The 27040-nt window shown below is 37.3% G+C and overlaps 1 protein-coding gene across 1 annotated transcript in view; it reads right to left on the reverse strand.

Moving 5' to 3' along the window:
• The window catches only part of ADCY1 (adenylate cyclase 1), a 151450-nt gene that overhangs the window by 102144 nt on the left and 22266 nt on the right, over nucleotides 1-27040 (reverse strand). Inside the window, exon 2 of the mRNA XM_062496246.1 lies at nucleotides 6358-6507. Within this exon, the coding sequence (XP_062352230.1) occupies nucleotides 6358-6507 (150 nt within the window). The remainder of the gene's footprint in view (nucleotides 1-6357; nucleotides 6508-27040) is intronic.

Below are 27040 nucleotides of genomic sequence, written 5' to 3' on the forward strand. Positions count from 1 at the left end.
TTGTTACTACTAGGGATTACTGCCTGTAGGCTGAAGGGTTAGATTGCAAGCCTCACTTTTACTTGGCCAAAGTCAGGTAAGAGGAGTCCTGGTGGTATGCCAAGCAGTGTAACTTCTTGCATTACCTGGATTCAGATGACGTGTTTATTCTACAAACCAAGACGTGCAATAGATCTGTAAAATTAAAACACTTATATTTGTTTGCTATACCTTTCCTTGCAGGGGGTTACAAGCAACTCCTAATGTCCTCAAGTTGAAGCTGAAGCCTTCCACCTGGAGGTTTTAATTTCATCTGAATAGCCCTCAGTTTTATTATTTGCTCTATGAAGGATAGTACATGCACAATTATTGCAGGACTGGAAACTAAGAACTGCTGATCAGCAGAAAGCTTCTGGGTAATTATTGCTGTGTGGGAGAGAGAAGTGTGCCTCCATGTCTCTTTACCTGAGAAAGGCAGAATATGGTCCAGGGATGCCATGTATTTTTTTTTTTTTCTGCATAAGAATCTTAGCAGCCACGTGGGGCAAACAAAGTGGACAGCAAGACAATTTCCAATCTCTGTTTTGGCTAAGAGATACTGGTGGTCAGTCTGCACAAGTGGGCCTGAAATCCAGTAGTTCAAACTGACAGTCTGAAATTGCAACACTCCTTATTTCCTGTTTTTCCTGATCATAGTAAAGAACAAGTAGATTTTTGAAGATAGAATTTCCTGTGTAAGACTGTAATTTGATGATGGAATAGATACAATTTTAAGCTGGCCTGTAACATAGAACACAGTGGTAATGTGGTAAAGGCTCACCCTGCTAGCTAAAATTAGTCCACCTATGCTTTTCATAGATCACGCTGGTTAGCTTTTGCAGAGGATCAGGTATCATCATGCACATTTCACTTTGTGCAAAATCAGTATCACTTCCCTGCTGCACACTAGATAATTTGACAAAAACATGCTTTTGCATCCACACATGATCCAGGTGAAATTTTTGCTGCAGGGTGATTTGCTGATGCATTCAGCTAGTATGAATGGTTATGGAAACAAGGCCTGTATTGATAATAAATTTCACATATTCTTCTGCACTGAAAAAAGTATGCAAGATTCTGAGAATAAAAAGTACGGGAAACCGTGAGGAGAACCTTATAAGCATGTTGTCAGGCACTCTAGAAATTGCTTCTGCCTGGGGCTGTGCAAATAATTAATTCCTCAGTTTCGTTGCTGAATTGAAAGGATAAAAACCTCAGCAAACTGTTATCCACTACGAAAATAAAATCCAACATGATTTGCTTTATTCAAAGTTAATGAAATTTTTTCCCTTTCTTCGTAAGGGCTTGAAATTAAACAACAGAAAAAACCACTGGAGGGTTTCTGTAGGTGTCATCTTTTTACTCAAATGTACAGGCAATAGTACACATATCCAAAATGTGTAATGACTAGATCAAATTGTTTTAAAGGGGAATCTGAATGCAGCAGAGAATTTGAAAGCAAGACACCCTAAGCAGCAGTTCAAAGTATTGTGCATTGAGAGTAATGGTATCTTTTTTTGACACCTTTTCCTTTTCTATGAATAGTTATTAATCAAATCTCTGACTCAGTGGTGACCCAATTACTACATGCAACATTAAGGACATTGCCCTAAATTGCAGAAGACACTTGGAATGCAGACACATATACATGCAGATATTTGCACACACAAGTCAGCATTGCATAAGGAAATTTTATCTAGCTGCACATAATCTGGTGAACACGTATAGAGGAACTGGAGACCACCACCGAAGTTCCAGTCTGTCTCCCAAAAACCAGCATTGCTGCAGTAACATGGTGTTGGACAATACTTCAGCATATTCTATTCAGCATATTCTGAATATTCTAGTTGTAGTGGCAGTCTTGTGGTCCTGAAGACAGACACTGAGCTGGCTGTCTCAGCCCCATGCTTCCTTATTCCCAGGCATTTTTAAGTGCTTCTTTCTGTTTCTTTTATTAAATAGTTATAAATTCCATGCATTGTAGTGAAGTACACAACTACTTCTTGAAAGACGAGTGTCACCAATAAATGCATTTCTCCAATCCCAAAGGTTTGAAAAACTAGATGTGATTTCATAATTAGTTTTTAAGATAGAAAATTCCAATAGAAAATAGTCTCCCCTGGAGATTTTGCTATTTGCTATTTGTTTTTGGAGACTTTGCTATTTTCCAGTTGATTTTCCACTGTAAATTTTAATTGTGAGGAAGTACAAAAGTAACATTTAGGAGTAAAGGAAAGATCTAAACAAGTGGTTTGAAAGGTGGTCTGTATTTTGCAAACATACTTGCATGTACTTATGAAATTAAATAACCAATGAAGATATTTAAGGTGGTTTTTTGGGCTTTGAAGTTTTGCATGAAGTCAAATATTTTCCTAGTCTTCCTTATGTGAAAGCAACAGATAATTTTCATACCAACCTGTGCTACAAGAAGTGCATTTCACCAAGGTAAATTATATGTTTTATCCCCAAATTTAGTGCATGAATAGGCATAAAAATATTCTTATTTTCAGGGAAAGAAAAGGAGAGAATGTGATTAAAATTTGTTGCAAGGTTGGCAAGACTGGGGTAGGATATAGCTTCCATACATCAGGAGACCTAAGAGATGACAGGTCTTCAGCTTGGAAAGAGATGAGTTATGAAAGTCTACAGTGCTGTGAGTAGCATGGAAGAGGTTCCTGTAGGATGATTACCAATGTCACAAAGCAAGAGCTGGAAAGCACTAAATCAATTAATCAGACAACAAGTCTATGACAAATAAAAGGAAGTTGCTTCACACAGTGCATCGTTAGAATATTAATTAATACACAGAGTGATGACCACAAAACTGTGGTGACAACAGAACTATAAAGATGCTGAAAGAGACACTTCAAGAATGAGAGTCTACAGGTCTTTAAAGAGAGTGGTCCAGTTGCTTTTCAAGTTAACGGGCTCAGAGGAACACTGGTATCTCTCCTTCTGAGTGCAGCTAATACACCTTCAGGAGCTAATACACCTGGGATTAATACATGGTGAGCCACATCTTCCTTACTCCTATCCCCTCTTAGTCAGATGGCAATCAGTTCAACCAAAGGAGGAGCAGACTCTTTCTAGATTGAATACATCCCCCATTCCCCATCCCTGCTTGCTCCTTTCTTTCTTTCTTAGGAAGGGCTGAAGTACTGCCGGAAGATCAGTTGGGATGTCTTAACACCAGGAGTCCTTCAGGGAGCTGGGTGACAATGCTTTTTTTGCTGCATGGGCAAAGGATGATCTGGAATTAAGGAAGTGGACACAGAGAGATGGTGCAGTGGGAGTGAGGGGAAGTGCTTACATGCTCTGACTGGGCATGAACAAAAGAAACAGAATTCCAGGGAAAGGGACCCATCTCACAATAATTATTCTTAGCTGTTTGCTCTGCAGAGGATGGCTTGCTGCTGAGATTTACAGAATTTATAGATAATAAGAAAAGAAGCTTACCCCAAGTGGATGATTATAACTTTTTGCTCATTATCTAAAACTTACTAGGTTCTTGGCCTTTGCTTCTGGAGGAATTGCAATCTAACATTCAGCAATGCAAGTGGATGATGCCACCATGAAGGCTAGTTATTCATTGTGACCACAGAGAATAGATAACAGGTTAAGCATTACAATGAATTTTAAAATAAACAGAATCTGTCTGCTCCTTTTCTCCCCAGAAACACTTTCAAGGCTGCTTGCCTGAGTTCAAAAGTGTGCCAACGCAAGATATTTACTCTTGCTCACAAAAATAGTTTTATCAAAATTATCATGTGGAACTATTACTACAAATACCTTTCCATGAAGAGAATTCATTGTAAGTGAGAGAATTCATTGTAAGAGGAAGAAATCTCACTAACAATTTCAGCTGTGGTATCTGCCTCACACAGTCAGCACTTTAACTCCAGAAAGCTGTGTGTTCAAAAGTCAAGAGCATGTTCTTTCCATTCCAGTAAGAGACTTTCACAGAAATATCAGGGAATAGTTTTACCATTTTGGGTTATAATTCTCAGTGTTGAAGGGGTATGTTTTTTAGGGCAGAACATTTGGATGAGACAAGAAAGTTTGATGAAAACATTCAGACCTTTGTAACATGCAATGTTGATATTCAGAGAACAAAAACATAGGACTGATCACAAAAATTAAACTATGTCAGCAGCATTTCTTCTTCTCTCAAAAGACTCTTGAATGTTGTCAGCTGGAAACTCAGAGTATGTTATGCTGCAGCATCCACAGAATAATTTTGTAGCCTGTAATTGTGTCTTAATTCTCACTCTGGTTCTAGAGGTATGCTAATACAGTGTGAGAGCAGCCACAGAAAGTATTTTGGTGGTACTTGTGACAGCTAATTAGCATATTTCACAACAGCATTGAGTTTTACACTGTAATGCATAAAGTTAATTATACAAGTGTAAGAGCAAAGTTTATTCTCTTCCCTGACCTGTACACTGCATTTGAAAAAAAATAAAATAACTAGGTATAGTATCAACAACAATAATGGCATTTATGGGTAATGTTATTGCTTTTGTTGTGTTTCTATATATATAGATAATATGTAAAATAAGACAGATTGCTAATGCAACAAGATAAACACAAAAAATTAATTTTGTTTTCATGCTCGATCCCAGAAATAGGTTTTCAAAGGCACAAATGGCAGACTTGTTTAAATCCCATGGAAATTCATTTAATGACACATTTATGTCTTAAAAAAAGAAAATCTGCATCTTTGGATTACAAAAGGCCAGAATTAAATCTAAAGGCTTTGATGCTAATACCATTTTTACACAGCCAGCAAAGATATGCAGTGTTCAAAGAGACGTCTACTTATTACAGAGTACCTTCAGCCCGCAAAAACATATCCACTTAATTCATAAACAGAAAGTACTTATGGACCTTCATTACTCCACACTTAGCAATAGACTTGCTAAAAAAATTGCAAATGAGGGGCAGTAAAATTGTGTGGGGTACACAAGCTTTGAGGATGCTGACATCTTGTTTGGCATAAGTAACTACCACACCACAGAGGTATTCCAGTGTCATCCTCTATTATCATCTATATAGAAAGGAAAAGCTGGTCCAAACCTTATAGACTGACAGATCGTAGCATTTAGTTTAAGCCTCAGATTTTTCCCTCAGCCTTTTCCCAATCTGGAAATGAACTTGAGATAATTTTAGTGAGGAGGTAATATGAAAGAGGATCTTTATTTGAAAGCCTTCAGAGGGAGCTAAGGAAAGATGTCCACAAAAACCCACCTCCTCCCCCCACCACCCCAGGGGTGAGTACATTTTTATAGGTTTTAGGAAATTAGCATAATTGATAAAAAGCACCAATTAGGAGGACAAGTGGTGATGCAATTTTCCCCCAGGTCAAGCTCCTTCTATGGAGCCACCCCTTGGCACTAGTTGTACTTTGTTCATGAGAATGTATCTCCAAGAGTGGTTCTCTGCCTTGGTTCCCAGGAAAAACCAAGATAACACGGGGGCTTTGCACCTCTCAGAACTTGGAGGTCTGGAATTTGTTTTGTCTTTTCTGCCTAGAGAAAGGAAATGGGAAATTACTGGGAAAACAAACTACCAGTACGATAGGTGATAGAGTTACAAATATATTTGGGAAGAATACAAAGAACATATAAAGGAAAAAAAATAGGCAAAACCCACATGGCATCAGGATCTGTGAGTAACAACAGTAAGATCCACAATATAGAATTTTTCTTCCTATTGTTTCGGGATATGGTTGGAAGGCTGGTTGATAAAATTGTATGAAATAAACTATCAAATAACTGGGGTGATTTTTGAGAAGAGATACTGATTGTTATCACAGTTATTCTTATAATCAGTTGTACAAAAATATAATATAATATACATTCTTGCTATCAGTTATACTTATTCAGTTATCTGTGCTGCTCCTTGTGCCCAAAATGTTGACTTTTTTATGGGTGTCATGAAGGCAAACAGGTTATAGCACACTCAACGAGAAGAAAAGTATTTACAGTGCATCTAACACCCATCCAAAAACATCCATGCAGATAAATAACCACAATCTTATATTACAACAGTAATGTAAGTCTTTGACTCAGCCCTAAAATAGATCCCCTCTGGCCCTGGAGCTGACAGTAGCTGTGGAGTCAGCCTGCACCTTCTCTGAGCTCTGCAGATGAAGAGTGAAGAGTGTGCATGCTCTGGGGAGGAAGACCAGAAGCAGATGGGGAAGGCAGCACTTCCTTTGCAATGGAAATGCACACATGCCCTGGCATACATTTGGCAACAATGTCCTAACCTATGGTTCCCATAACTACAGTCATCTCAGGAGAAACAGAGGAAAATAAATAAGGCTTAGAAACTGACCTGTTTTTCATTTTCATCTTCCAGTCTCAGCCTGTCCTCAATGCAGTTCCTGGCCTGAAGGAATGCCTTCCTCTGAGCCCTTTCTGTCAAAATCCTCACAAAGACCCCATACAAATTTACACTGACAAAAAGGATTGCATTGGCCACAAGCTGTAAGAAAGAAAGAAAAATGAATGAATATTTAAAAATACAGATTTTTATTTTACATTTCTCTTCGGCAAAGATATATTAAAAAAAACTTTTTGAAAACCATGCCTTGCTACCCACATAACTGATACATCTTCCTGCAGTGAAACAATTACAGCAGCTATCACAAATCTGGACAAACAACATTGCATAATACAGAATTTTGCATCTGCTGGAGTCAATTTCTTTTATGATGATCTGTAGCTTGTCACCTTCATTCATCACCATTTCTTTCATTGGCCCATTGACCGATTGATCCATCTAATAAGGAGAGCAATATCAGCACTTGTTCAAAATACCCTGAAAACAGAAATTGTTTTCCTGTGCTTTTTTAGAGTTAGGATGTTATTGTTCCTTTTTTAATAGTGATGAAGAAAGAGACTGAAAATCCTGTGACTGTAAAAAACGTGTGCCTACGTACCCCAAGATTTCATATTGTGTAATTTGCATTTGGAAAATCTATTTCTCTTCTCCTATCTACTGTTAGCAACCATATTGCATGTTTTGAGAAATCATCCAAAATATCATTGATGCTTCCTGCAGCAGATCTCTCAGAAGGTGCTGAGTCCTTTCAGATGATGGCCCTCAGCACAACCCAAGGCCCACAACTATGCAATTATCAACAACTACAAATTACTTGGGAACTAATTCTATAAACAGTGTTTTTATGAAGGACACAATAATGACTCAACTGCCCTTCTGGGCTTTTTAAATGTTTGAACAATATTTTATAAATTTGCTTAACTGTCATAAATAACTGAACAGTGTTTTGTACACAACCTCCCTATCAAAGGCAATTCTAAGTTTTTCACCACATCTCTGAAACATGTCTTCAGATCATAATTTCTGCAATGCAATGTATATTTAGTTAGGAGAAAACAATGTTTTTTTTGATCCAGTGTATTTTCAGTCCCAGTATCCTTATATACCACAGAGCCTACCAAAAATCATGATTAGGATTCATGGGATTCACAAATCCCCAAAATCAGAAAACAGCTGGCATTTAAATTGGCCAACGGTGAGCAAAATAAGAGCAAAGAAATCCATCACACCAAGTAACACAATTAATTTTAAGTTCCTATGCATCTAAAATTGTTCAAAAAGACCATATAACTGAAATTTGTTTCCTAATTCAAGGTGTATGTTTCAAGGTAGTGCACCTCTACTGCTGCATGGTCTACTAGTGTAAACTGGAGAGGAGACCATTTATTTTGTTTGCACAGTATAATGAGCCAAAGTGTGCCAACAACATAATCAAATTTTAAGAAAAATAAAACCACTGATATTGTTGTAGAGAATGCTCCCTAACAGGACTAGGGTTGAAGGCTTTATGATAAGCCAATATGCCAATATGGTAAACAAAGACCCAAAATGACATCCCTGATCACAATAAAAGGAGCTGTGCCTAGCATTAATAGTACTTTCCCCCTCAGTTATCAAAAAAGAAACAATTATCTCACAAGAGTGAAAGGCAGTAAAGAACGGTGCTATAACTTCCTCCCAAGAATGGCAAAATGCAGGTTCATCTGCATTCAGATGAATTTTAACCTAACAATCTCATATACCACTTACTTATTTGCTACTTCTGATGATAATATAGGTAGTAAAACTTTGAAGATGAAATGTAGTACATTAGCATATTATTTCATTATACATTCTGAGCATAAATAGTCTGCAATTCTTTTTCTGCTTTATTCTGCTTGATCCCAGAGAATTACTTGAGGTATATCAGTTTTTATCACAAGTTAACACCTACTAAAATGAAATGACACTAGAAATTCCAGTGAAGTCCTATTTTTAGAGACATGAATGCGGCCACACTCACCTTATCCCTGCATTTTATCATGCCAAAGTGTAGTGACAACAGTGTATTTTAAAGCTAATTCTTAATGCAATGGTATAAAAATAGAAAGGATTTTTAAAGGTTGAATTCAAAGACAGTGAAGTGAGCCCACAGAATGAACAGAGCTGGCAGTTACAGACAGTGACCCTGTCCATATACAAAACAGCTGGTAATAACACAGGGTGAAAAGCTATCTTTTTGTGCTGATATGAGACTAGCTCAAGACATAATTACCTCTACAGACAAAAACAACAACAAAAAGTCAACACAGTTTCTGGATTTCAACTGGAAGCAGTAAAGGACCATATGTTTTAACAATCTGCTGACTGTTCTGGGACTATGATTATGATTTCATTCAAGCAACAGTGATCACCTGGTCTAGGGGTAATCAGTAGGTTACTGCTACAGGTTCCTGCTACTTTCGGGCTCAGCAGGGTAAATCATTTTCTGACATGCTTTGAACAGTTTAAGATAAAACAGAGGCTTAGCTGTCAGCTCTGGCCTGCAGGGAATCAGGAATGTGATAAAGCCAGTAAAAGATTCATAGATTTCAAAATGTGAGAAAAGAAAGTAGGTCAGATTGTCTCCTGAGGTAAGAGTTCTTCTCTCCACAACCTGTTTCTACTTAATTACTATTTTTGCCCCAATTGCAACTAAAGACTAGTCTTTCTCTCTAGGTTTCTCAAATGTGTGCCATTTCCCAGTCCTTCCATTTTGATATGTACCTCCATATCTACACACATACACCCATACATACATACATATATTTTATATAAATATATATAAGCACACACATATATATTTCATACATTATATTCCATAATTCCAGGAAAAATTGTGAAAGATTGCTGTTAAAACTAAAGAACAATGGAGAGGTACTAAGTCATTCAGAACTGCTGAAATATCAAGGAGTTTCATTTTAGGTCATTCCTACATTATTTACTCTACTACTTAGCAGGAAAAAAAAGTGCTCTTCAGGTTTCACCATCACCTTCTATTTATAGAACTGCTAACAAACCAATTTACTTGATAAAGCAAAATGATTCAAAGAAAATTTTACGCTGTGAGCTTTTAAACAATGTTACTCTTTCAATCCATAATGAGATTACAGGTCAACCAGAATAAATAAAAAAAAGGTATCGGGGTCATGAATGCAGGTTTCCAAAATTACTCTTTTTGTCTCTGTCAGTGAATCTTGTATCATGCATTCTGCCTATTGCAGCATTTCAGTATGAGCATCCTGAGGCTTTAAGATTCTCTAGTCCTTAGTAGGCTACACTCCCTGTCAGTGGATGAATTCTGACATGGTTACTGGTGTGAGGGTGTTATCAAAGGCAGACCTCCAACACAGCTAATCTTTGTGGGCTGCCTAGGGGCTGGAACTCCCAGCAGCTGTTTCAACCAAATGTCTGTCTCTCTCTCCTGTTCATTTCTCCATTGCGTTTTTTGGGTCTCAACTTACTTTTGGAAGGGAGCTTGAACTGTGCAATACAGCAACAGCCATCAAGGAGTGAGCAAATAATTCTAGCAGCAGACATATGTAACTTGCATATGCATACACAGAGCTCGAAGAGTTTAATTAAAGATCTCCATTTTATTCCCAAGATTAATCTCCCTCTTCTTGAGTCTCCCACAGGATTAGTTGAGAGACTCTTTGAAGAGTCTTTTGAAACTTTCTTCCCTATTCCAGATAGGATTTATTCTCTCCTTTTTCTTTCAAAGCAAGAATGCTCATGTGCGCATTCATGGGTGCACTTGCTCTTTCTCAAATAAATGGTGAAAAATTCTTCTACATATTATTATTTTCCTCTTGAGAGGACTATTTACTCAGCAGATATTCTGTTATCAGCTTAACAGTTGCACAGTAGTTGGTTCAAAATTAAAGCTGGTTTTCACTGCGGAGTACCTTTCTGTTCGTTCCACAAAATTGTCTCAGAAAAATGTGGCTGTCTCACAAAGGTGTAAGTGACTTCTGGATCACAGAAAACTTTTTTCCTTTTATATGAAGTGGTATTCATATGGATGGTTATTGAAGTGCCCAAATAATCATAGGCTAAATAATAAAGGAAGGAAACTTCAGGAGAGTCCCTCAAAATTTCATTGTGCTTTCTAAAAGGTGTACTTCTGTAAGTAGGACTTCAATACTTACCACTCCTAGAATTATAATTTAGTGTCTAATATCAATATTTGTTTTATTCTCAGAAGCATGGTTTCTCATGACAACTCATGAAGTAGAGTGGAACATGTAGGAGATATGGCCAATATTTCCATATGAAAATTGAAGTTTGCTGGAAAAGGAAAGATTAGTGCAATTCCTGTATATCTTAATCCTTAGATACCTGATGAGAGGTGTGGTAGGTCTAAATTCTACTTCCAGTTTTCTCCATTAATTTAATTTCACTGCAAATAACTTCAGTGCCGCTATTGTTTTGCCTATTAGGATAATGTAACATTTACTAATTCTGTCAAAATACTTTGACAATGTAGCATTTACACATTCTGTCAAAATACTTTCAGATATGGCAATGCAATGCATTACTTTAAAGTATGAATGTCTATTTTGAGGGATGTCTCTAAAGAAGGAGTCGTGAACAGCTTACAAATATGACTCAGTGTTTCTATCATTAAAACCTTTGTAAAGCAAGGCAAGACTGTGCTCTAGGAAAATGGTTGGTATCATGAACAAGAGTTTAAAGAAAAATAGTTTCTCCTGTTATGGAAAATACTATGATTAGAGCAGTGGTTTATTTGCAGTGCTTTATTTGCAGTACTGGACTGTTCAGAGGAGAATGCACAACCAGATCTTGATTCTGATGTGGTTTTGTTTAAGTTCAGAAATTCATTTAGTCAACTCACTTTGAAACATTTTGAGCATGCTTAATTACTAAATCTGTTCCCTCTGATTGCTGAAGTAGTGTAAGAGAGGAAAGAGAACTTCTCCTTAGTTCCTGACAGTCCCAAAAAGAACACTCTCCTACCAGAGGAGGCAGCTAAACATTTTTTTTTCTCCAAATAAATGTATTACCATTTTGAATAAACATCCCTCTACTGTTTCTGAAAAGTTTTGGTTCCAGCTGGCATATGTCATATGCTAAGGAAATGATGTTCGGCTGTGCTATTCACCATGGTTTCTGTGTTCATTTGTAACCTTCTGAATCTACAGCATACTCTGAAAGGAGATTAGTGAGCAGTTATTTCAGTGATAATGAGTGCAGATGTCACTGTTGAGGAAAAGACAGTAGCACTGAGATTTCTATAACTGTACAAGGAAAGAGAATTTTTTACAATATCTAGGATACTAAGTCCACTAACCGCAGCCAGTTTTTCTGAAGTGTGCATGCACACTGTGTAATTGCAGAAATCCACTCTGTCTCTCCCTTTGTTTGCATACCTGTTTGACCAAAGTAGAAGACACAATTAAAAGTACATTGTGTAAAGTATATGCCATACACCTTTGCAAAAAAGTTCCCTCTACAAGAGCAGAGTCACTGAGAGCCATCAAACACACCAGTCTTAAAAATGTCACCTGTTCCATCTTTCTCCAAAGGATATGCCATTTCACCTTGGAAGCATGGTCTGGGTGAAAAGTTAGTGCACATCCCTCTCACATGATACACTGTTGGCTGTTTGTCTTGTCCAAAGCATTTACCTCTGAGATTAAGTAGAAGAGAATTATGAGGGAGTAGCAGAAGTAGAGATGATAGAATAATAAATTTTGAATCCTAAACCTTATGTAGCCCTGAAACTTAAGAAAATTCTGATAAATGTAACTGTGATTATGCAAGATACCAAGTATTTATTTTGATGAGGCTGCAAAGTGGCAGCTTTCTCCTCATCAATACCCTCACTCAAGTATATGACATGAATCTGTGACATTAATTTCAGTCTCCTTTTTTTGAGATTCTTAAATTCTGTGCCTATCTAAGGGAATTTCTGAAAGGATCTCACAATTCTATCATTCATACCTTTCCAAGTAGAAATACATTGAATCTTTATTTTGATGTACCAGGACTTCTGGGTCTGAGGTTTTGTTTGGGTTTTTTTGTGTTGGGTTTTTGTTTGTTTGTTTTCTCTTTTGTTTTTTTTGTTGTTGCTTTTTTGGGAGTTGTTTTGGTTTTTGTTGTTTTCTTGTTATAAACACAGAAAGCAGCACTTATGCACAAGAACTTTTGTTCTTTCCTGCTTTTTAATGAAGAAAGAAAGCTGATTTTTAGGAAATTGGAAAAATACCATACAAAATTCTTACAGGTAACCTACAATAGAGCACTAATATATGAAATTTTAGGGGAAAAAAAAGAGAAATAAAGAACTGGGTGGAAAATACAGGCTGAAATACCTTTAAGCATAACTTCTAAATTACTTCAAACCTTTACAAATAATGAATAACTTCATAAAAGCTGTACTTCTGGGATAAAAAGAAAAAGATCAAAACACACAACAATATTATGGTTGGCAAAATTGCAACAGTATTGTTTGAAACTTGCCAATGGTAAGCACTGGACTGTTGCACTTCAGATATTAAAAAAAAAAAAAAAATGGCATTATTTGTCTCCACCTGATCCCTTTTTTTAACATAATGTGTTCCTACTGATACACATCTATTATTAACATCATATGAACAACATTAGCTATTTCTCTTGTACTCATACTTCTATGCACAAGCCCAACTGATGTTAGTACAATAATCTTCCCATATATCAAACTTGAACTTTAGATAGGTAACTGGAGGTTACTTCTGCATAGAGCAAAAACTCTCTCCAAAGCCCACAGAAATGGGCCTATTCAGAAGAGAATATGTGAAGAATATTACTTGTGAGGGAAAAATAATTTTGTAGTCATCCATATTAATTTCTGGGGAGACAGGAGAACTGGCTTTCCACAGTTTTTCAGGATCTGAGAGGCTATGAATGCCTCTCAGAGAAGATGTGACAGATGTGATGCCTCAGCTGTAGCTTTCTCTTGCTCTTATTGTGTACTGCACTCCAGAGTGTCTAACAGGCTCACATCACAATACATACCTTAAACACAATAATATGGTCTCAGTCACTTCCATCTGTGGAAAGACGACACGATGAGCTACCCAAGAAAATGCCAAAACATTATTGCTAAAGCCTTACATATCACATCCCTCCTATTTCTTAGTTCTGAGAAGATACAGGCAAATGTAACTGACACAGTTTAGGAATTCTATTCCCCAATTTAGTGCTCCAAACCATGTGAAAATACTCCAACCCATGTGCAAGCTCTCTCACTCCCTCCCTCCTTCCCCTCCCAGTCCTCCTGCAGCAGCTGGAGAGGAGAACCAGAGGGACAAAAGGCAAAGATAATTGGTGGAGATAAGAACAATTTACCAGAAACAGCAATGAAATAAGCAAGGTAACAGCAGCAATATCATTGACAGAGTGCACAGGAGAGGCAAATGATTCACACGCAGTTGTACACCACCAGCAATACCCTGAGCATCGGGAGGGAGCCCTTCTCCTGCCCCTGGAAATGGTGGGAGGTGGTATAAGGTAACTTCTGAGTCTCAGTCATGCCTCTTGTGGCTGCTGCAAACATTAACCCGATCTGGAACCAGGACAGTTACTTGTATTTCTTTCCTGATCTAGCTGTTGCATTCTTTTGCAGTGTATTTTAACCTATCATAGAACAAATAAACCCTCAGTTCTTCTTCAGTATACTGGAAGTGTACTAGTATACACTTTTGTACACTGGGCATTTTGCTATGGGTTTGGGTTTTTTGGACATTGCAATTGTTCCCAAGCACTATGAATAGCTGCTGTGTATCACAAAACACTTGGCATATGTAGCCAAAACAATTTAAAATAATTTCTACAGAAATTGTGGCCAATATTTTTACTGATTTATGCTTGCTATTAACTTCACAGAGTCCAGGTCATCAGCCTCTGAAGCTATTCTGTATCAACCCAGATTCTCAGTCTTCTTCCCTTTTCCTGTTAGTCAGTATAATGCTATGTTTTCCAATTAGAGCATAGTGCAGCAATCTGTTGTCCAAAAATTATGTGCATTTGCTACATGCAATACATGCTTCCTTTCCCCCACAAGAATCAATCTGAATATCTTTATTTTAAAAGATGCAGGAACTAAATACATCAAGATTATGGGGATATACAATCCAAGCAAGTTTGAAATCTTTAGTGGTACCATAGTTGCTAGGTGACTGGACCTTCAGATCTTAAGTGCAATTTTTCTTCATTTGAGTCCTGTGCATGGCTGAGAAACAGCAGGTAGTGGCCTCAGTCTGGCGCCTGGCTGCTGCAGACAAGAAACATTTCTTATCTGGAGTGCAGCTCTTAGACTACAGATGCAGAATAAGGCCATGGTCTCATTTCAGCAAGGACAGACACATTTTCAGATTGTACCTGTAACAACCCAAAGAGGAAGACTGCCCAGTCTGAGTGGGACAGCCTCCTTCCCAGGCTCCCTGCACCCTGCACAGTCTGTTGTGCACCACACTTGGAGAGAACTCACTGTTGCATCATGCTGCTGTGGCATGATCTGGCTACACACATAAAATATACTCCACAATGTCCCCCTTGCACAGCCTGGCTTTCTGAAGAGTCACAGTTACGTGTTGAGCTCCTGAACATTCCGACAGCTGTAACACACTTCCAGTTTTTCACTTCAGTCCTCTCCATCAGCAGCTTTAGTTTAGTTTTCAAAGTGTTTCCTGTGAAAACTCAGAAGTGCCATACAAAGTTTTGCCAATAAACAGTGCTGGGGCAGAGGGCTATTCTGCCAGCCAGTGATACTGCTGGTGACAGAACATAGGTTTTCTGAGTCTGAGCTCTGTTCTCTAGTGTTCAAGCTTGGACTTGTCAAGCCTAGGAATTGTGCTGCTGGGGATGAAGTACTATCTCCAGGCTTACTCTAGTGCTGCACAGCCACTGAACCATCAATCTGGTACTGAAATGCTGTTCTTCTGTGCTGTACACAGGCTATTTCCAAAGAGGACTTGAATTTTTCACCTGGAAAGTTGGGTACATAAAACCTAGGAAATGCAACATTAATACCTAAAATCTCTAAGTGCCTTAAGTGCCTCTTTTTTTTCTTTTTTCTTTTTTTTTTTTTTATTTAGCTTCATGGTGCTTTTTCAAGGTCTGGGAGACAGCCATGGGTAAAATCAGGTTCCCAAGTCAGTGTGTGTCAGTTAGGTATAAACACAGACATATCACAGATGAGAAAATAAATACAGATTCAACTCAAGCAGCTGTCCAAATATTACACTGTAATGAACTTGTCGTCAGGAAATCATGCTGAAATGCATTACTTAAGATCCTATATAACAAATTAAAGTAATTTTTGGTGACCCAAGCAGTGTCAGGTACACAGTTCCATATCAAGTATGGAACTTCATATTTATTTGATGCCACTAAAAACAGTTTGCTTCCAAAATGTCCAGAAGTATACAGAATTCTTCTAACAAATCACCTCGAAATTAAATTGAATGACTAAACTGTGAGGACTTGGTTCTCCCTCACTGGTGAAACACCTGGTCCTTTTCCAGATGAATGAAGCCAGATGGAGATAAACAGAAGAAAAAGTGCATGTCCTGTTGCTCTGTCTGTACACTATTAAAATGAAAACATGACTGTACCAGGACTAAACTGATCTCAGTCAGTTTCCCCATGCACCAAAAATATTGCCTGCTAGACCTGACAACTGTCCTCTTGTATTACATTTTTTTGGTCTCCGTGCAGACATTTGATGCAATTGGTGAATGATGTCACTTCTGGTCAATTGTCCTGAAAAGATGAACGTGTTTGCCTTGAGGAAATCATGTTCTATTACACAGAGCCCATTACTTTTCTACCATTGTGCTTTGCAACTTGCAAGAGCTGTCTTTACAGATAATAGTATTTTCACTCTGCAGGGTTATTTAAGCTACAGTGTCTTATGTCAGTGTTGGCATTTGAGAGCTTTAACACTGCCAAAGTTGTAAAGCAGGACCTTAAGAAGAGATGGAGAATGTTAGCCATTTTCTTGTTCAACTTTGAAAATTATTTTTCCAATGAGAAGCCAGCTATAAAATATGTCACTAAGAAACTGATTAAACAAGAGATTGGTAGGAGATTTAACAAAACAAATTCTGGTCACATTTGAACTTGATGGACAGATTGATTAGGACACAAGAGAATATTTCTCCGTTTAATTACTGTAATTAACAATTTAATCAATCAGTCAATTTTTTCAAGAGAAGCCAAAGAAATTCTAAAGATTTTGGATCAAAGGACCAAATCCTACTGATTTTCAGTTACTGATCCTAAAAATAAAGTTTATTGCTGGAACTTCTGCATGGTAATGAATAGTCTGTGTGCTAAAAAATGGAGGCATGATTCCATGGTTGGGAGTCCAGGTAGCATTCCAAACTGATTCATACAAACCTCATTGCTGGATCAGGACCTTAGAAATAACAGTATGCTAATTTTGTGACCAACAGAGCATTTTAAAAGACATAAGGGAACAGGACTAATAAATTCTTGCATTACATGACTGTCTTGCTGTGTGTACATTTTTTGGTTGCGTTTTAATGCAACATAATTTAAATACAAAAAAAAAAAGATTTTGGTGAAAAGTCTGAATATTGTGAATGCCAGTCATATAAAAACACAGAGCTGAACTGTGGAAATAAAATATTAACTCAAAAATTTGAAGGTGTAAGAGGATATAAATCAAAGGGTTATCTTTAGGAGAACAAAAGGAAAGATAAAAAAAGGAAAAAAAGTAAAACAATGAAATGGAACTAAAACACGCTTACTCTGAACAAAAGAGTAGAAGAATAATAAGGGGGCTAAAATTAGAGATATGATGTCAAATCAATAGTCTTGAAGACTGTGCTTTTTTTTTTTTGCCAGTGTCATGTATTGGTCTGCCTTGTAAGACAGGAGTTTGAGCTATCTTTCATTTAATTTAAAGAGACAGGTAAAGATGATAGACTGCTATTCTTTAAATTCTGAACAAGATACCTTTCTGGTTTGGTTTTTTGGGGCTTCTATAGATATCAAAATACTCATAAACTCACCCCAAATTTCATTTAATTTCCTCATACCTAAAAACTCTCTGGTGGTTCTATTTTCTGCTTTAAATGTCTTTTCAGTTCTGGTTAGCTTAAGGTTGCCCATCAAATTAAGATTGTATGATCTTAAGAGAAATGGTGTTATTTCCATGCACATATTATAAAAGATTACAAACAGCAGATTTTTATGCCCTGGAAAAGACAAGAGTGGTATTTAACTGAGTTATTGAGTATTCTGAATATTTCCTTTTCTGCTCCAAAACAAATGAGAAAGGAGAGATAATATGTTAACCCCCAAAGAAAGCTGTTCACTGGTAACAAAATAGTAAAAGTCAATTGCAACTACTCTAATATGTCATATTATGTCATATTATATCTTCCTTAACTGTATACAAATCCCCTCTTGTTGACTTTTTTTTCTTTATTGCACAGATAAATAAATAAATAATAAATTTAGAATAGGACATGTACTCTACAGTGCTGCTGTACTTTCGCCTTCTTTTTGTACAGGCTATGCTTGTTGTTTGACCTCAAAGCTGCAGAATAAATCCAGGACTGTATTTGGCTGTGTTTACAACAGCAAACAAAATGCCCAACAGGTATGGATGTGCAGTTGGAAAGAGGAGGTGCTCAGGATGTCCACAGTAAGTGCATTCTGGAAGAGGTTACTTTGGACCAGCTGTAGTTTGCCCAGTTTCCAATGCAGTCTCTGCTCTTAAAGACACAAGATGCATTATCAGAATACAAACCAGAGATTAGGCTTTTTCTTCATGCCTGCCCCCTTCCCAATACTTCAAAAAGTAGAGATCACTTTTTTTAAATGATCCACTGCCCTACAAGTCTCAAATTACTTGTATCACAAAGACTGCACAGGTAGAGAAAAAAGATGGCACATCACAAAGCTATGTGCTGAATCATGCTAATGGAATGGTTTAAGGGGAGTTTATAATAAAAGCAAATATAGTATTGTTGGTTATACTGTGTGTGTGAGAGAAACCTACAACATACAGACGAGACTGAGAGATGTTAATTACTCCATGACAAAGCTTTGATGCCTGAAGGAAGATTAAAATACTGCTTACCTAGTCATTCAAAAACTTGTCCACCATTTGAATATTTTCTAATCTCTGCTGATAACAGTAGACTCCTGAAATAAGTAGTTCCTAAGTCATTATATGATGACACCAGAAACAATCCTGGAAATTACAAGTAAGCAAGAGGGGATTTAAAAAAGGTATGTAGTACTGAAGCAAAGCCTTATAATAAGTGTGCAAGCATTTAGAATTTTTAGTACAGAAATATAAATAAGTATTATTTCACAGTAAATAAGAGACTCTGCCTTTTCTTCTTCTTTTTCCCTTTCTGTATTTAATAATAAAAATAGATGTGAATCATACTTTCTTGCAGCAACTGCATATTTGTTACACTCTTTTTATGACACTGAAAATAATTGTGTTTATTAGATTCTTCTAATGAAGTCTGCTTTCTGTTATCATTAGTAGACTGCTTTTATGTATATTTTGAAGTCTAGCTAAAAATAATTTTAAAATTGTTTTATGTCAAAACCCTCAAAAATTTTGTGTGATAGTCCCAATGGTCTGACAAAGTATGCACTTTAACTGCTGCTGAACCCTTCTGTGAGAGATCCTAATTCACACAGATTCATTAGTGATAGTTCTCCTGTCTTCAGAACTAAATACAAGTGATCTGATCCAAATTTCCTCAATTAAGTCACCTGAAGTACTTCTTAAAGGAGCATCAGACATTGAATTATGTGGTGTCTGAAAGGTGATCGTCTGAGTTCAGTGAAGATCCTTAAAAAATTGAGGTGTTGCCTTAGTGATTTTGAAACAGGATGAGTTTTTACAAACACAATGAACTTCAAAGGAATAAAATATGAGTGAAAACAAAAGAACTGGGGAATTTTGACAAGGTGGAAAACCACACAGATCAAGAGTACACATCCTTAGCAGATTAAGTAACAACAGATTACTTAGAGTATGAAGAGTTGCAGGAAGAAACAATGAAGCAACAGAAACAATAAAACAAATGGCTTGAACCATTCAAGTCCCATCTAAACAGTGTAGAAAGTAGTTAGTCAGACCTAATGGGTGTATGATTGTTTGCCAATACAAAATGGGGAGCTGGGATGAATCCAAACTGACTAAGAAAGATCATATTAGAAGGCATAAGTGGTTATTATTTTTATTGGTTTTATTTAGGGAAGTAGTGACAAAAACTATGAAGAACAGAATCTGTAGGAAAAGCATAGTCAGGGAAATGGCAGTGCAATTCTTAAAGGAAACGTGTCTGTGAACATGAAGTTTGTCTCTGTAGTATTTTCATTTAAAAATTAATCTGAACTGACACTAGTACAAATCACAGGATCACTACTTCTGTTCATTTTTAGGCATCTCCAGCAACTTCTAGCTCCATCTAGAAGTTGGAGTTTCTTTCATTAAGTCCAAATGCCAGCTAGAATACTAGCCAGAGATTAAATCCATGATGTTCATACAAAGTTCTGTTAATTTCAGAGATATAACCCTACTCTTTACATTACATAAATAACAATTGCCCCAAGGGGGGGGGGGGGGGGGGGGGGGGTTATTAAAACCCCAAGTGCATAGTCTATAATCAACCAAATAGTCTATAATAAACTAAATTCTGACAACAGTCACTTCACGTGATCTGGTTCACTTTTGTAACTACATGAAAGTCAGAATGATAGTACTCTTTCTGCTTTAGTAGCTTAGGTTTCCACACTGTGTTCTAAAGACTTAGTTATTATTGCCACGCTATGTACATGTCTCTAATATTTTAAAAGTTATTTTAAATTCTGACTTTTATTACGTTGCATTCACTATACTGCCTTGCTTCGACACGTTGATAAAAAAACCCAAATTTATTTAAAAAAGGAAAATTTTCATATTAAGTAACTAATAGGTCCATTTTGATATAATTAACTAATCACAAGAACTAAGATTTAAGTTTTAAAGAGAGCTCTAGGTAACTTTATTCATGTTAATATGTCTGTAATTGTGTTCAGATTACAAAAATTATATACAATTCCACCCTTAAAGACCTGTGCTAATAGGGATATTGAGTGAGATATATTTCCACTGTAAGGCACTGCGTAATGAGTTAAGTGTAAAAAGTACACCAAGTAATTACATTTTTGCCTGCCTAGATTACCCCTGTAGGTTCAGTGGATTGTAGGAATCTACCAGCTGTTAAGCAACTACTGTGTTTTGCCTCAAGTAGCAGTTTTCAGCAATGCAACAGGCAAAATAATTCCTCTAAATCTGTAAAGTCTCACAAAGTTTCAAAACAGACCAATATATCTAACTCATCACCTGCATAATTGAACAATTAATGAAACCTAGTGGTTGCTGCCTCCAGTAATACATTATGCAGCACCAACTCACAACTGCCATCCTTTGAGGTAGGGAACAATATCAGTTCTCTGAGGGTTTTTAGTAAGCAGTGAATGCACAGTATGGCATAGCAATTTGAGTAATCAAGACAAAACTGATGGAAGCAGGATACAAGTGGTACAATATTTTGATCTGGCAAAGCAACATTTTAGCAAAAACGAGTCTGTTTTTTTCTTATTTATGACTTCTTTGTACAGCTAAGAGAGAGCCAGTCACCGACTGCCTTCAAAGATAAATGTCAAAAGTTTGGACACTGCTTGTATGTCTCCTGAGGAGAGCACAGTGTTGCAAAGACAATACCCACTGAGCTCTGAAAAACTCTTTATCCACGGAAATGCAGTCTCTCTCTCTGCCCGAGAGACTTAAGTTCTCTCTTATGAGAATTTATCCTTCCAGGTGCAGTGCTGTGCTCTTATTGCTTCTGGTTTCAGTGTTTGAACAGATTATTGAAGCTGTGTGCTACATCCTCATTAGTGCTGCTGCGAACACATGAAACAGGGAGTGGGTGGGGGAAGGCACAAAGGCAATTTGAGCCAGCTGAAGCAAAGACTGCCCTGATGCTACTTTCCGCTCACTCTTGCTCCTGTCCTGAGTCAGCAATCACACGTTTAACTAACTCAGGGAACTCGCCTGACTAAAAACAACCCCCTACATACAAATAATCTTATTTTTTTAAGCTGTTCACCTTGACAGATCACATTCTTTTCAAGAGTTAGCAACATGAGAATCACCACTGCATGCAAATGTTCCAACTAAACAAAATGAATTAAGCAAGATGCCACAGGTATTGCTATTAAGTCATAAAATGTTGGCCATGGTTATTTTCACAGGGAGGCTGGTAGAGATTACGAAGATTCTGACTTTAAAGATGCTCAGTTTATTTAAGTTAGTTACAGTGGTAAAACAACCTAGAAAAGGGCTTCAAATGTCTGGTTTATTTTACAGTACAGGTGCAAAACAGGAAGGTGTAATGAATAGCCTTTGCTAAGCCTCAGCTCTCTCAAGGTCCTCTTCAAGAGAATAGTATAGAGTGTCTTGAATCAATAATAAGCCTACATTCTGAACCTGGCAGGGATGTCTTAGACGATTGGTTCCCTGACCACACCGTTCTCATCCATGCTGCCCATGTAGAAAAAGGTATGGCAGGTAAATACCTCCAGCCTCCAACAAGACACTGACTATGGACTAAGTACAGTGACGGTCTCCTGCTACTATGCTGTATATAGACTGGGAAAGTTTTGGATCCGCTGCACTGGCTCTACATTCTGAGAAGTTCTAAAGGCTCTCCATAAAGATCATAATATGAAGCAATCACAGATTCAAAGAATGGAAAATAGTTAACTACAAAGAGAATTAACAATTTGTATCAGAGGTACAGTCTGAACATGACAGCGGAAAGCTTTGGTAAATGGCATGGAACTAAGGGTACAATGGAGAAAAACTTAGATTTCCTTACAAAAATGTAGATTTTTCTGGGAAGGAAGCTCTGAGAAGAATGTTAGGTTTTTCAGTCTGTGTGGAGTTTTTTGTTCATTCATGTTTTTTTTTTTTTGTTTGGTTGGTTGGTTTTTTGTTTTTGTTTTGTTTTGTTTTGTTTTTTCTTTTTATCCCTAACTGAAAACAGAGGGAATTTTTTTACTGGATTTCAACAGTGAATACGGTTGGGCCCAAAGTATTTGACAGCTACAGAGACTACCATCAAGCCTGCAGTCATGAAGCCACAAGTAAAAAAGTAAAAGAGACGGTTACAAACAAAAAACATTCTTGTCCATGCTTTAAGCATAGATAGATAGACAAGCAATAGACAGCCTGCCCACTGCTAAGACCTAAAGACCAGTGGACAAGAGTGATACTGCCAGTTAGTTGGTGTTTATTTGAAAAAACAAACAGACAAACAACCCAGTCGGGTAACTAAAGTCCAAAACACATAAATCTACCATCCAATGTAGATGATGGAAACAGTACTTAGTATAAGCCAGCTAGGAAACAGGGCAAGCCAGTCACTGCTTTCTAGGACTCACAGAACTGAACAGAAGATGAACTAACTGCAGTACATTTTAACAGACACCTAATCTCTGCAGAGATCACACAAAGAGTTAAGAACTGAAGCAGAAAAACTCAGTTCCCAGTTCCCAGATGGAGTAATTCTTCACAAAAGATCAAAGCTCAAAATCAATGTTTTTAGTGGTTGCTGAAGGTTATGAGTACCATGCAGTATTTTGATGACATTTTTCTATTTAAATAAGCACCCCAGGAGAAGACTACAAAAATCAAATGTCTCTTGCAAAGATATGTCACACAGTTCCAATTCAGTAATATTTAATTCAACTCCTGCAAAACTTTTATTTAAAAAGCATCTTCACTTTTTTCCCACGTCTCCAGCTTTCTTTGTCAAACAGCAGTTTGCTCTGAAAATTTTTACCATGCAGTGGTACTCTGGCAAACCTGGGGAACCAAAACCATCTGAGGAACTCAGATGTGTTGTGAAACAGAGCATGGCTTGGAACTATTAAGAATACTAATGTCAGGTCCATCAGCTGTGGCAATAAAGCTATTGCACAGGCTGTTGGCTGATCTGGTGATGCAAGTAGTGGCTGATGCACGCTGATAGCTGAACACATCTGACCTGTGTGTCACTGCACAGAGAGGTGTGGGGCCCTGCCTCTGAAAACACAAGTGTCATTTCACAGTGTTTTGTACAGCCAACTTGATCTTTTCATATATACAAATATATGATAGAAACCTAAAATGCCACTGTGAGACACTACATGGGAAAGGACTAAGGCCAACACCAAAAAGCGATCAGGAAGAAAGAAATTAAGCCAGCCCTGTAACCCTGTCAAGAGATTTGAAATAGCACAGTAGGAAATCCATAGGAGAGCAAATCCCTTTCATCCTGTACAGTTATCCCTTGTTACATAGTTGGTTTTAGCTATAGCCTTTCAAGCTATGAAGGCCTAGACGCTTTTCTGCAGAAATTAGAAGGCTGCCTGGGTATAATATGTTAATTAATAATTCTGACTTATCTAAAATGGAAATTAGATTGCCAGATATGCTCCACTAATGATCCTTTTAAAGTCAGAACAGCATTTTCAGAAAAATTATTTCTTCACGAATGTAGGTCAGTCACTGTATTTTACTGATCAGATAACTGAAATATCTTAACCTACTTAAGGAGTTTAAATTTAAACTTACTTCCAAAGTCATCCATTACAAAGTGATATGTCTCTGTGTGACTCTGTGCTCTGTGTATATTATATATACATGGATGTTTTATACATGTATATACCTATATGTTCCTAACTCCAACTTAGCATGACATTCCAAATATTATCATAAAATCAAAACATATAAAACATAAACCATCAGTGCAATAGCCCTTGATTACTTCTAATTACTTTTAATCACAGTTCAACCCAAATTTTCATGCTGCCCTATCATATTGCCCAATGTTATACAGATTTGTAAGCAAGCAAGAGATGCTAATGCATTAATATACAATACACTTTGACATGCTTTATTTGGTGTTCTATTTAAGTGCTTAGCCAATCCATGAAACAATAGGAACTCATGTAATATTCTATTGTGAGTGTACATCATGATTCTCTAGTCCTGCAAATGATTCTCACCTTCCTAGAAATATACATGCTATGCTCCCAAATGCAAATGGTATTAATCAGAAAGGACTGAAATGTTTACAACAGGGATTTAAAAATTTTGTCAACATGCTTCTTGTTTAGTATTAATTAAAAAATAGGTGAAATAATGGCAGTGTTTGCCATATTAGAAATTGAAAAAATATAAATCTACAATTTTTACACAATTTTGCTTTAAACACTTACTCAAAAATGTACCCATTACCAAGGGATTTATGATTCACTCACCATTAAACAAAGTCCAATTTTTATACAGCAACAGTCCACTCACTCTAATGAACCATGACTTAAGTTCTACCCTTGTTCTTAACATAAGAAACCAGAGGATGTCTAATCAAGGTGGAGAGAGTAGCATTGCAGAATTGTCTACAGTGTACTATCCAGTTTGAGGCTATTGCACATCATGCTGGTCCCTATAAGAACTTCTGAATTAGAATAGAATACAATTCACTGTGCAAAAACCTAAATTCACAGAATATTGAAAATATGAGCTGGTTTGGTAGTCCTTGAAGCTGAACCACTACAGGGCACAAACAGTATCTACCTCACCACTGACATCCCACCTCAGGGGCTACAATTGACTGTGTTGAGCAAGGTGGCACCACAAATCTGATCAGAGAATCACAGAAATATGGAATCACAGAATAACAGAAGGGCTTGGGTTGGAAGGGATGCTAAACATCTACTTCCAACCCCTGCAGTGGGCAGGGAGACCTTTCACTTGACCAGGTTGCTCAAAGGCCCATCAAAACTGGCTTTGAACACTTCTGGGAATTTTCTTAGTTTTGTTCAGGACAGGGTTAATTTTTTGCAGTAGCTGGGAATTGGCCATGGCTGAGGGGGCATGGCCAGGACCCACAAGTTTTTTGATACCACCTCATGTCATTGCCAGAGGAAGGTGAAAGGGACTCTTTCTTGGCTTCAGAGGAGAAAGACCTTCCTTCTGGTGGCAGAAGACAGTCCAGTAAAGTTTTATTTTGCATTAAACAACTTCTTTGGCTTATGCATTTTGTTATTAATATTGTTGGTGTTCATTTTCTTACCTCATTGCTGTTTCCAGTAAGTTGTTCTTAACTCAACTTGTGATCTTTGCTTTGTGTGCTTCATATTGGAAGGAGGGGGAAGGGAAGCAGCTTGAGTTCTTTTTAGTGGGAGTACTAAATTGGAGAGCACCATTCCTAAACCATGACAGGCATCTACAGCTTCTCTAACAATCTTGTTCCAGTCTTATCACCCTTACAGTAAAGAATTTCTTCCTAACATCTAATCGAAACCTGCCTTTCTTCAGTTTAAAGCCATTTCCCCTTGTCCTATCACTACGTGCCCTTACAAAAAGTTTATCTCCATCTTTCTTGTAGGCTCTGTTCAGGAACTGGAAGGCTGAAATTAGTTTACCCAGAAGCCTTCTATTCTCCAATCCCAGCTTTCTCAGCCTTTGCACATAGGAGACATGCTCTATCCCTCTAATCATCTTGGTGGCCTCTTCTGGACTCCCTCAAAAGTTGATGCCCTTCCTATGCTGGGGACTCTAGAGCTGGATGCTTCATTGCTTTAATAATTACTGTTTACCACCAAGCACATGAACAACACATTTATCTGTGAGGGGGCCAAGATATATAGGAAGAGTCAAAGACCATCTTTCTGGTTTTTACCAACACACCACCCAGTTCAACAAAATTCTGATGCACATCTTTGCTGGGGAACTTTTAAAATTTATTTTATGAAATTTAGTTTTCTGGGCCACAGTGCTGAATAGGTATTGAAAAAAAGGAGAGTAGAAGTTTTTTGTGGGGGTTGCTTTTTCTGTCTGATTAAAGTCTGTCTGACCTTCTCTTCCTTTTTTATTTGTCTTCCTGGCATTTATTTGCATAGAGGTTACTAAATGAGGAGTGGTGTTATATACAGATGAGTGGGGAACAAGTATGGAATGGCCTCTATTTATTTTAAAATTATTTACAGTCCATGTTGTCTTTCCTCTATCATAGTCTGAGAAACTTTCTCCTTTCAGGAGCATACAGGCTGTAATGCTGCTTCCAAGTGGAGCCAAATAAAATTTTAGAATATATTTTTCTCTTTTTCTAAAGGGAAAACATCTTCATACCAACTTAACTCATCCAGACCTTCAGTTCCCACCACAGTGTCTGATATTTTAACACAAAAACTTAGCATGTACTTCTCATAAGCTCTGTCTTCAGTCCATTGCTAATGCTCTGGAAATCCCTGGCCCTGATGCTGTATTGCTTGTGCTCATCAGTGTGATTAGGAACAAAAGCATAAGCTGTGCAGTTGCAATCACCTGGACAGCACAGTCACAACCTGTCCTAATAGCAAAGATAGCACTTATCTGTGTGGTTCTATTTGATAAAATCTTTGCTTCCGCCCTGTATGTCCTCATCATAGAAAAATACATTATTCTTGCCACTTAGCATATATCCAGAAGGAAGGGAAATATAAAAAAGGTCTTTTAAAATATTTTCAGTGTATTAATTCAATGTATCATGGAGATATTTGATAAATAGTTATAATC

Source organism: Cinclus cinclus, chromosome 1, assembly GCF_963662255.1.
Source record: "Cinclus cinclus chromosome 1, bCinCin1.1, whole genome shotgun sequence".
NCBI classification, from domain to species: Eukaryota; Metazoa; Chordata; class Aves; order Passeriformes; family Cinclidae; genus Cinclus; species Cinclus cinclus.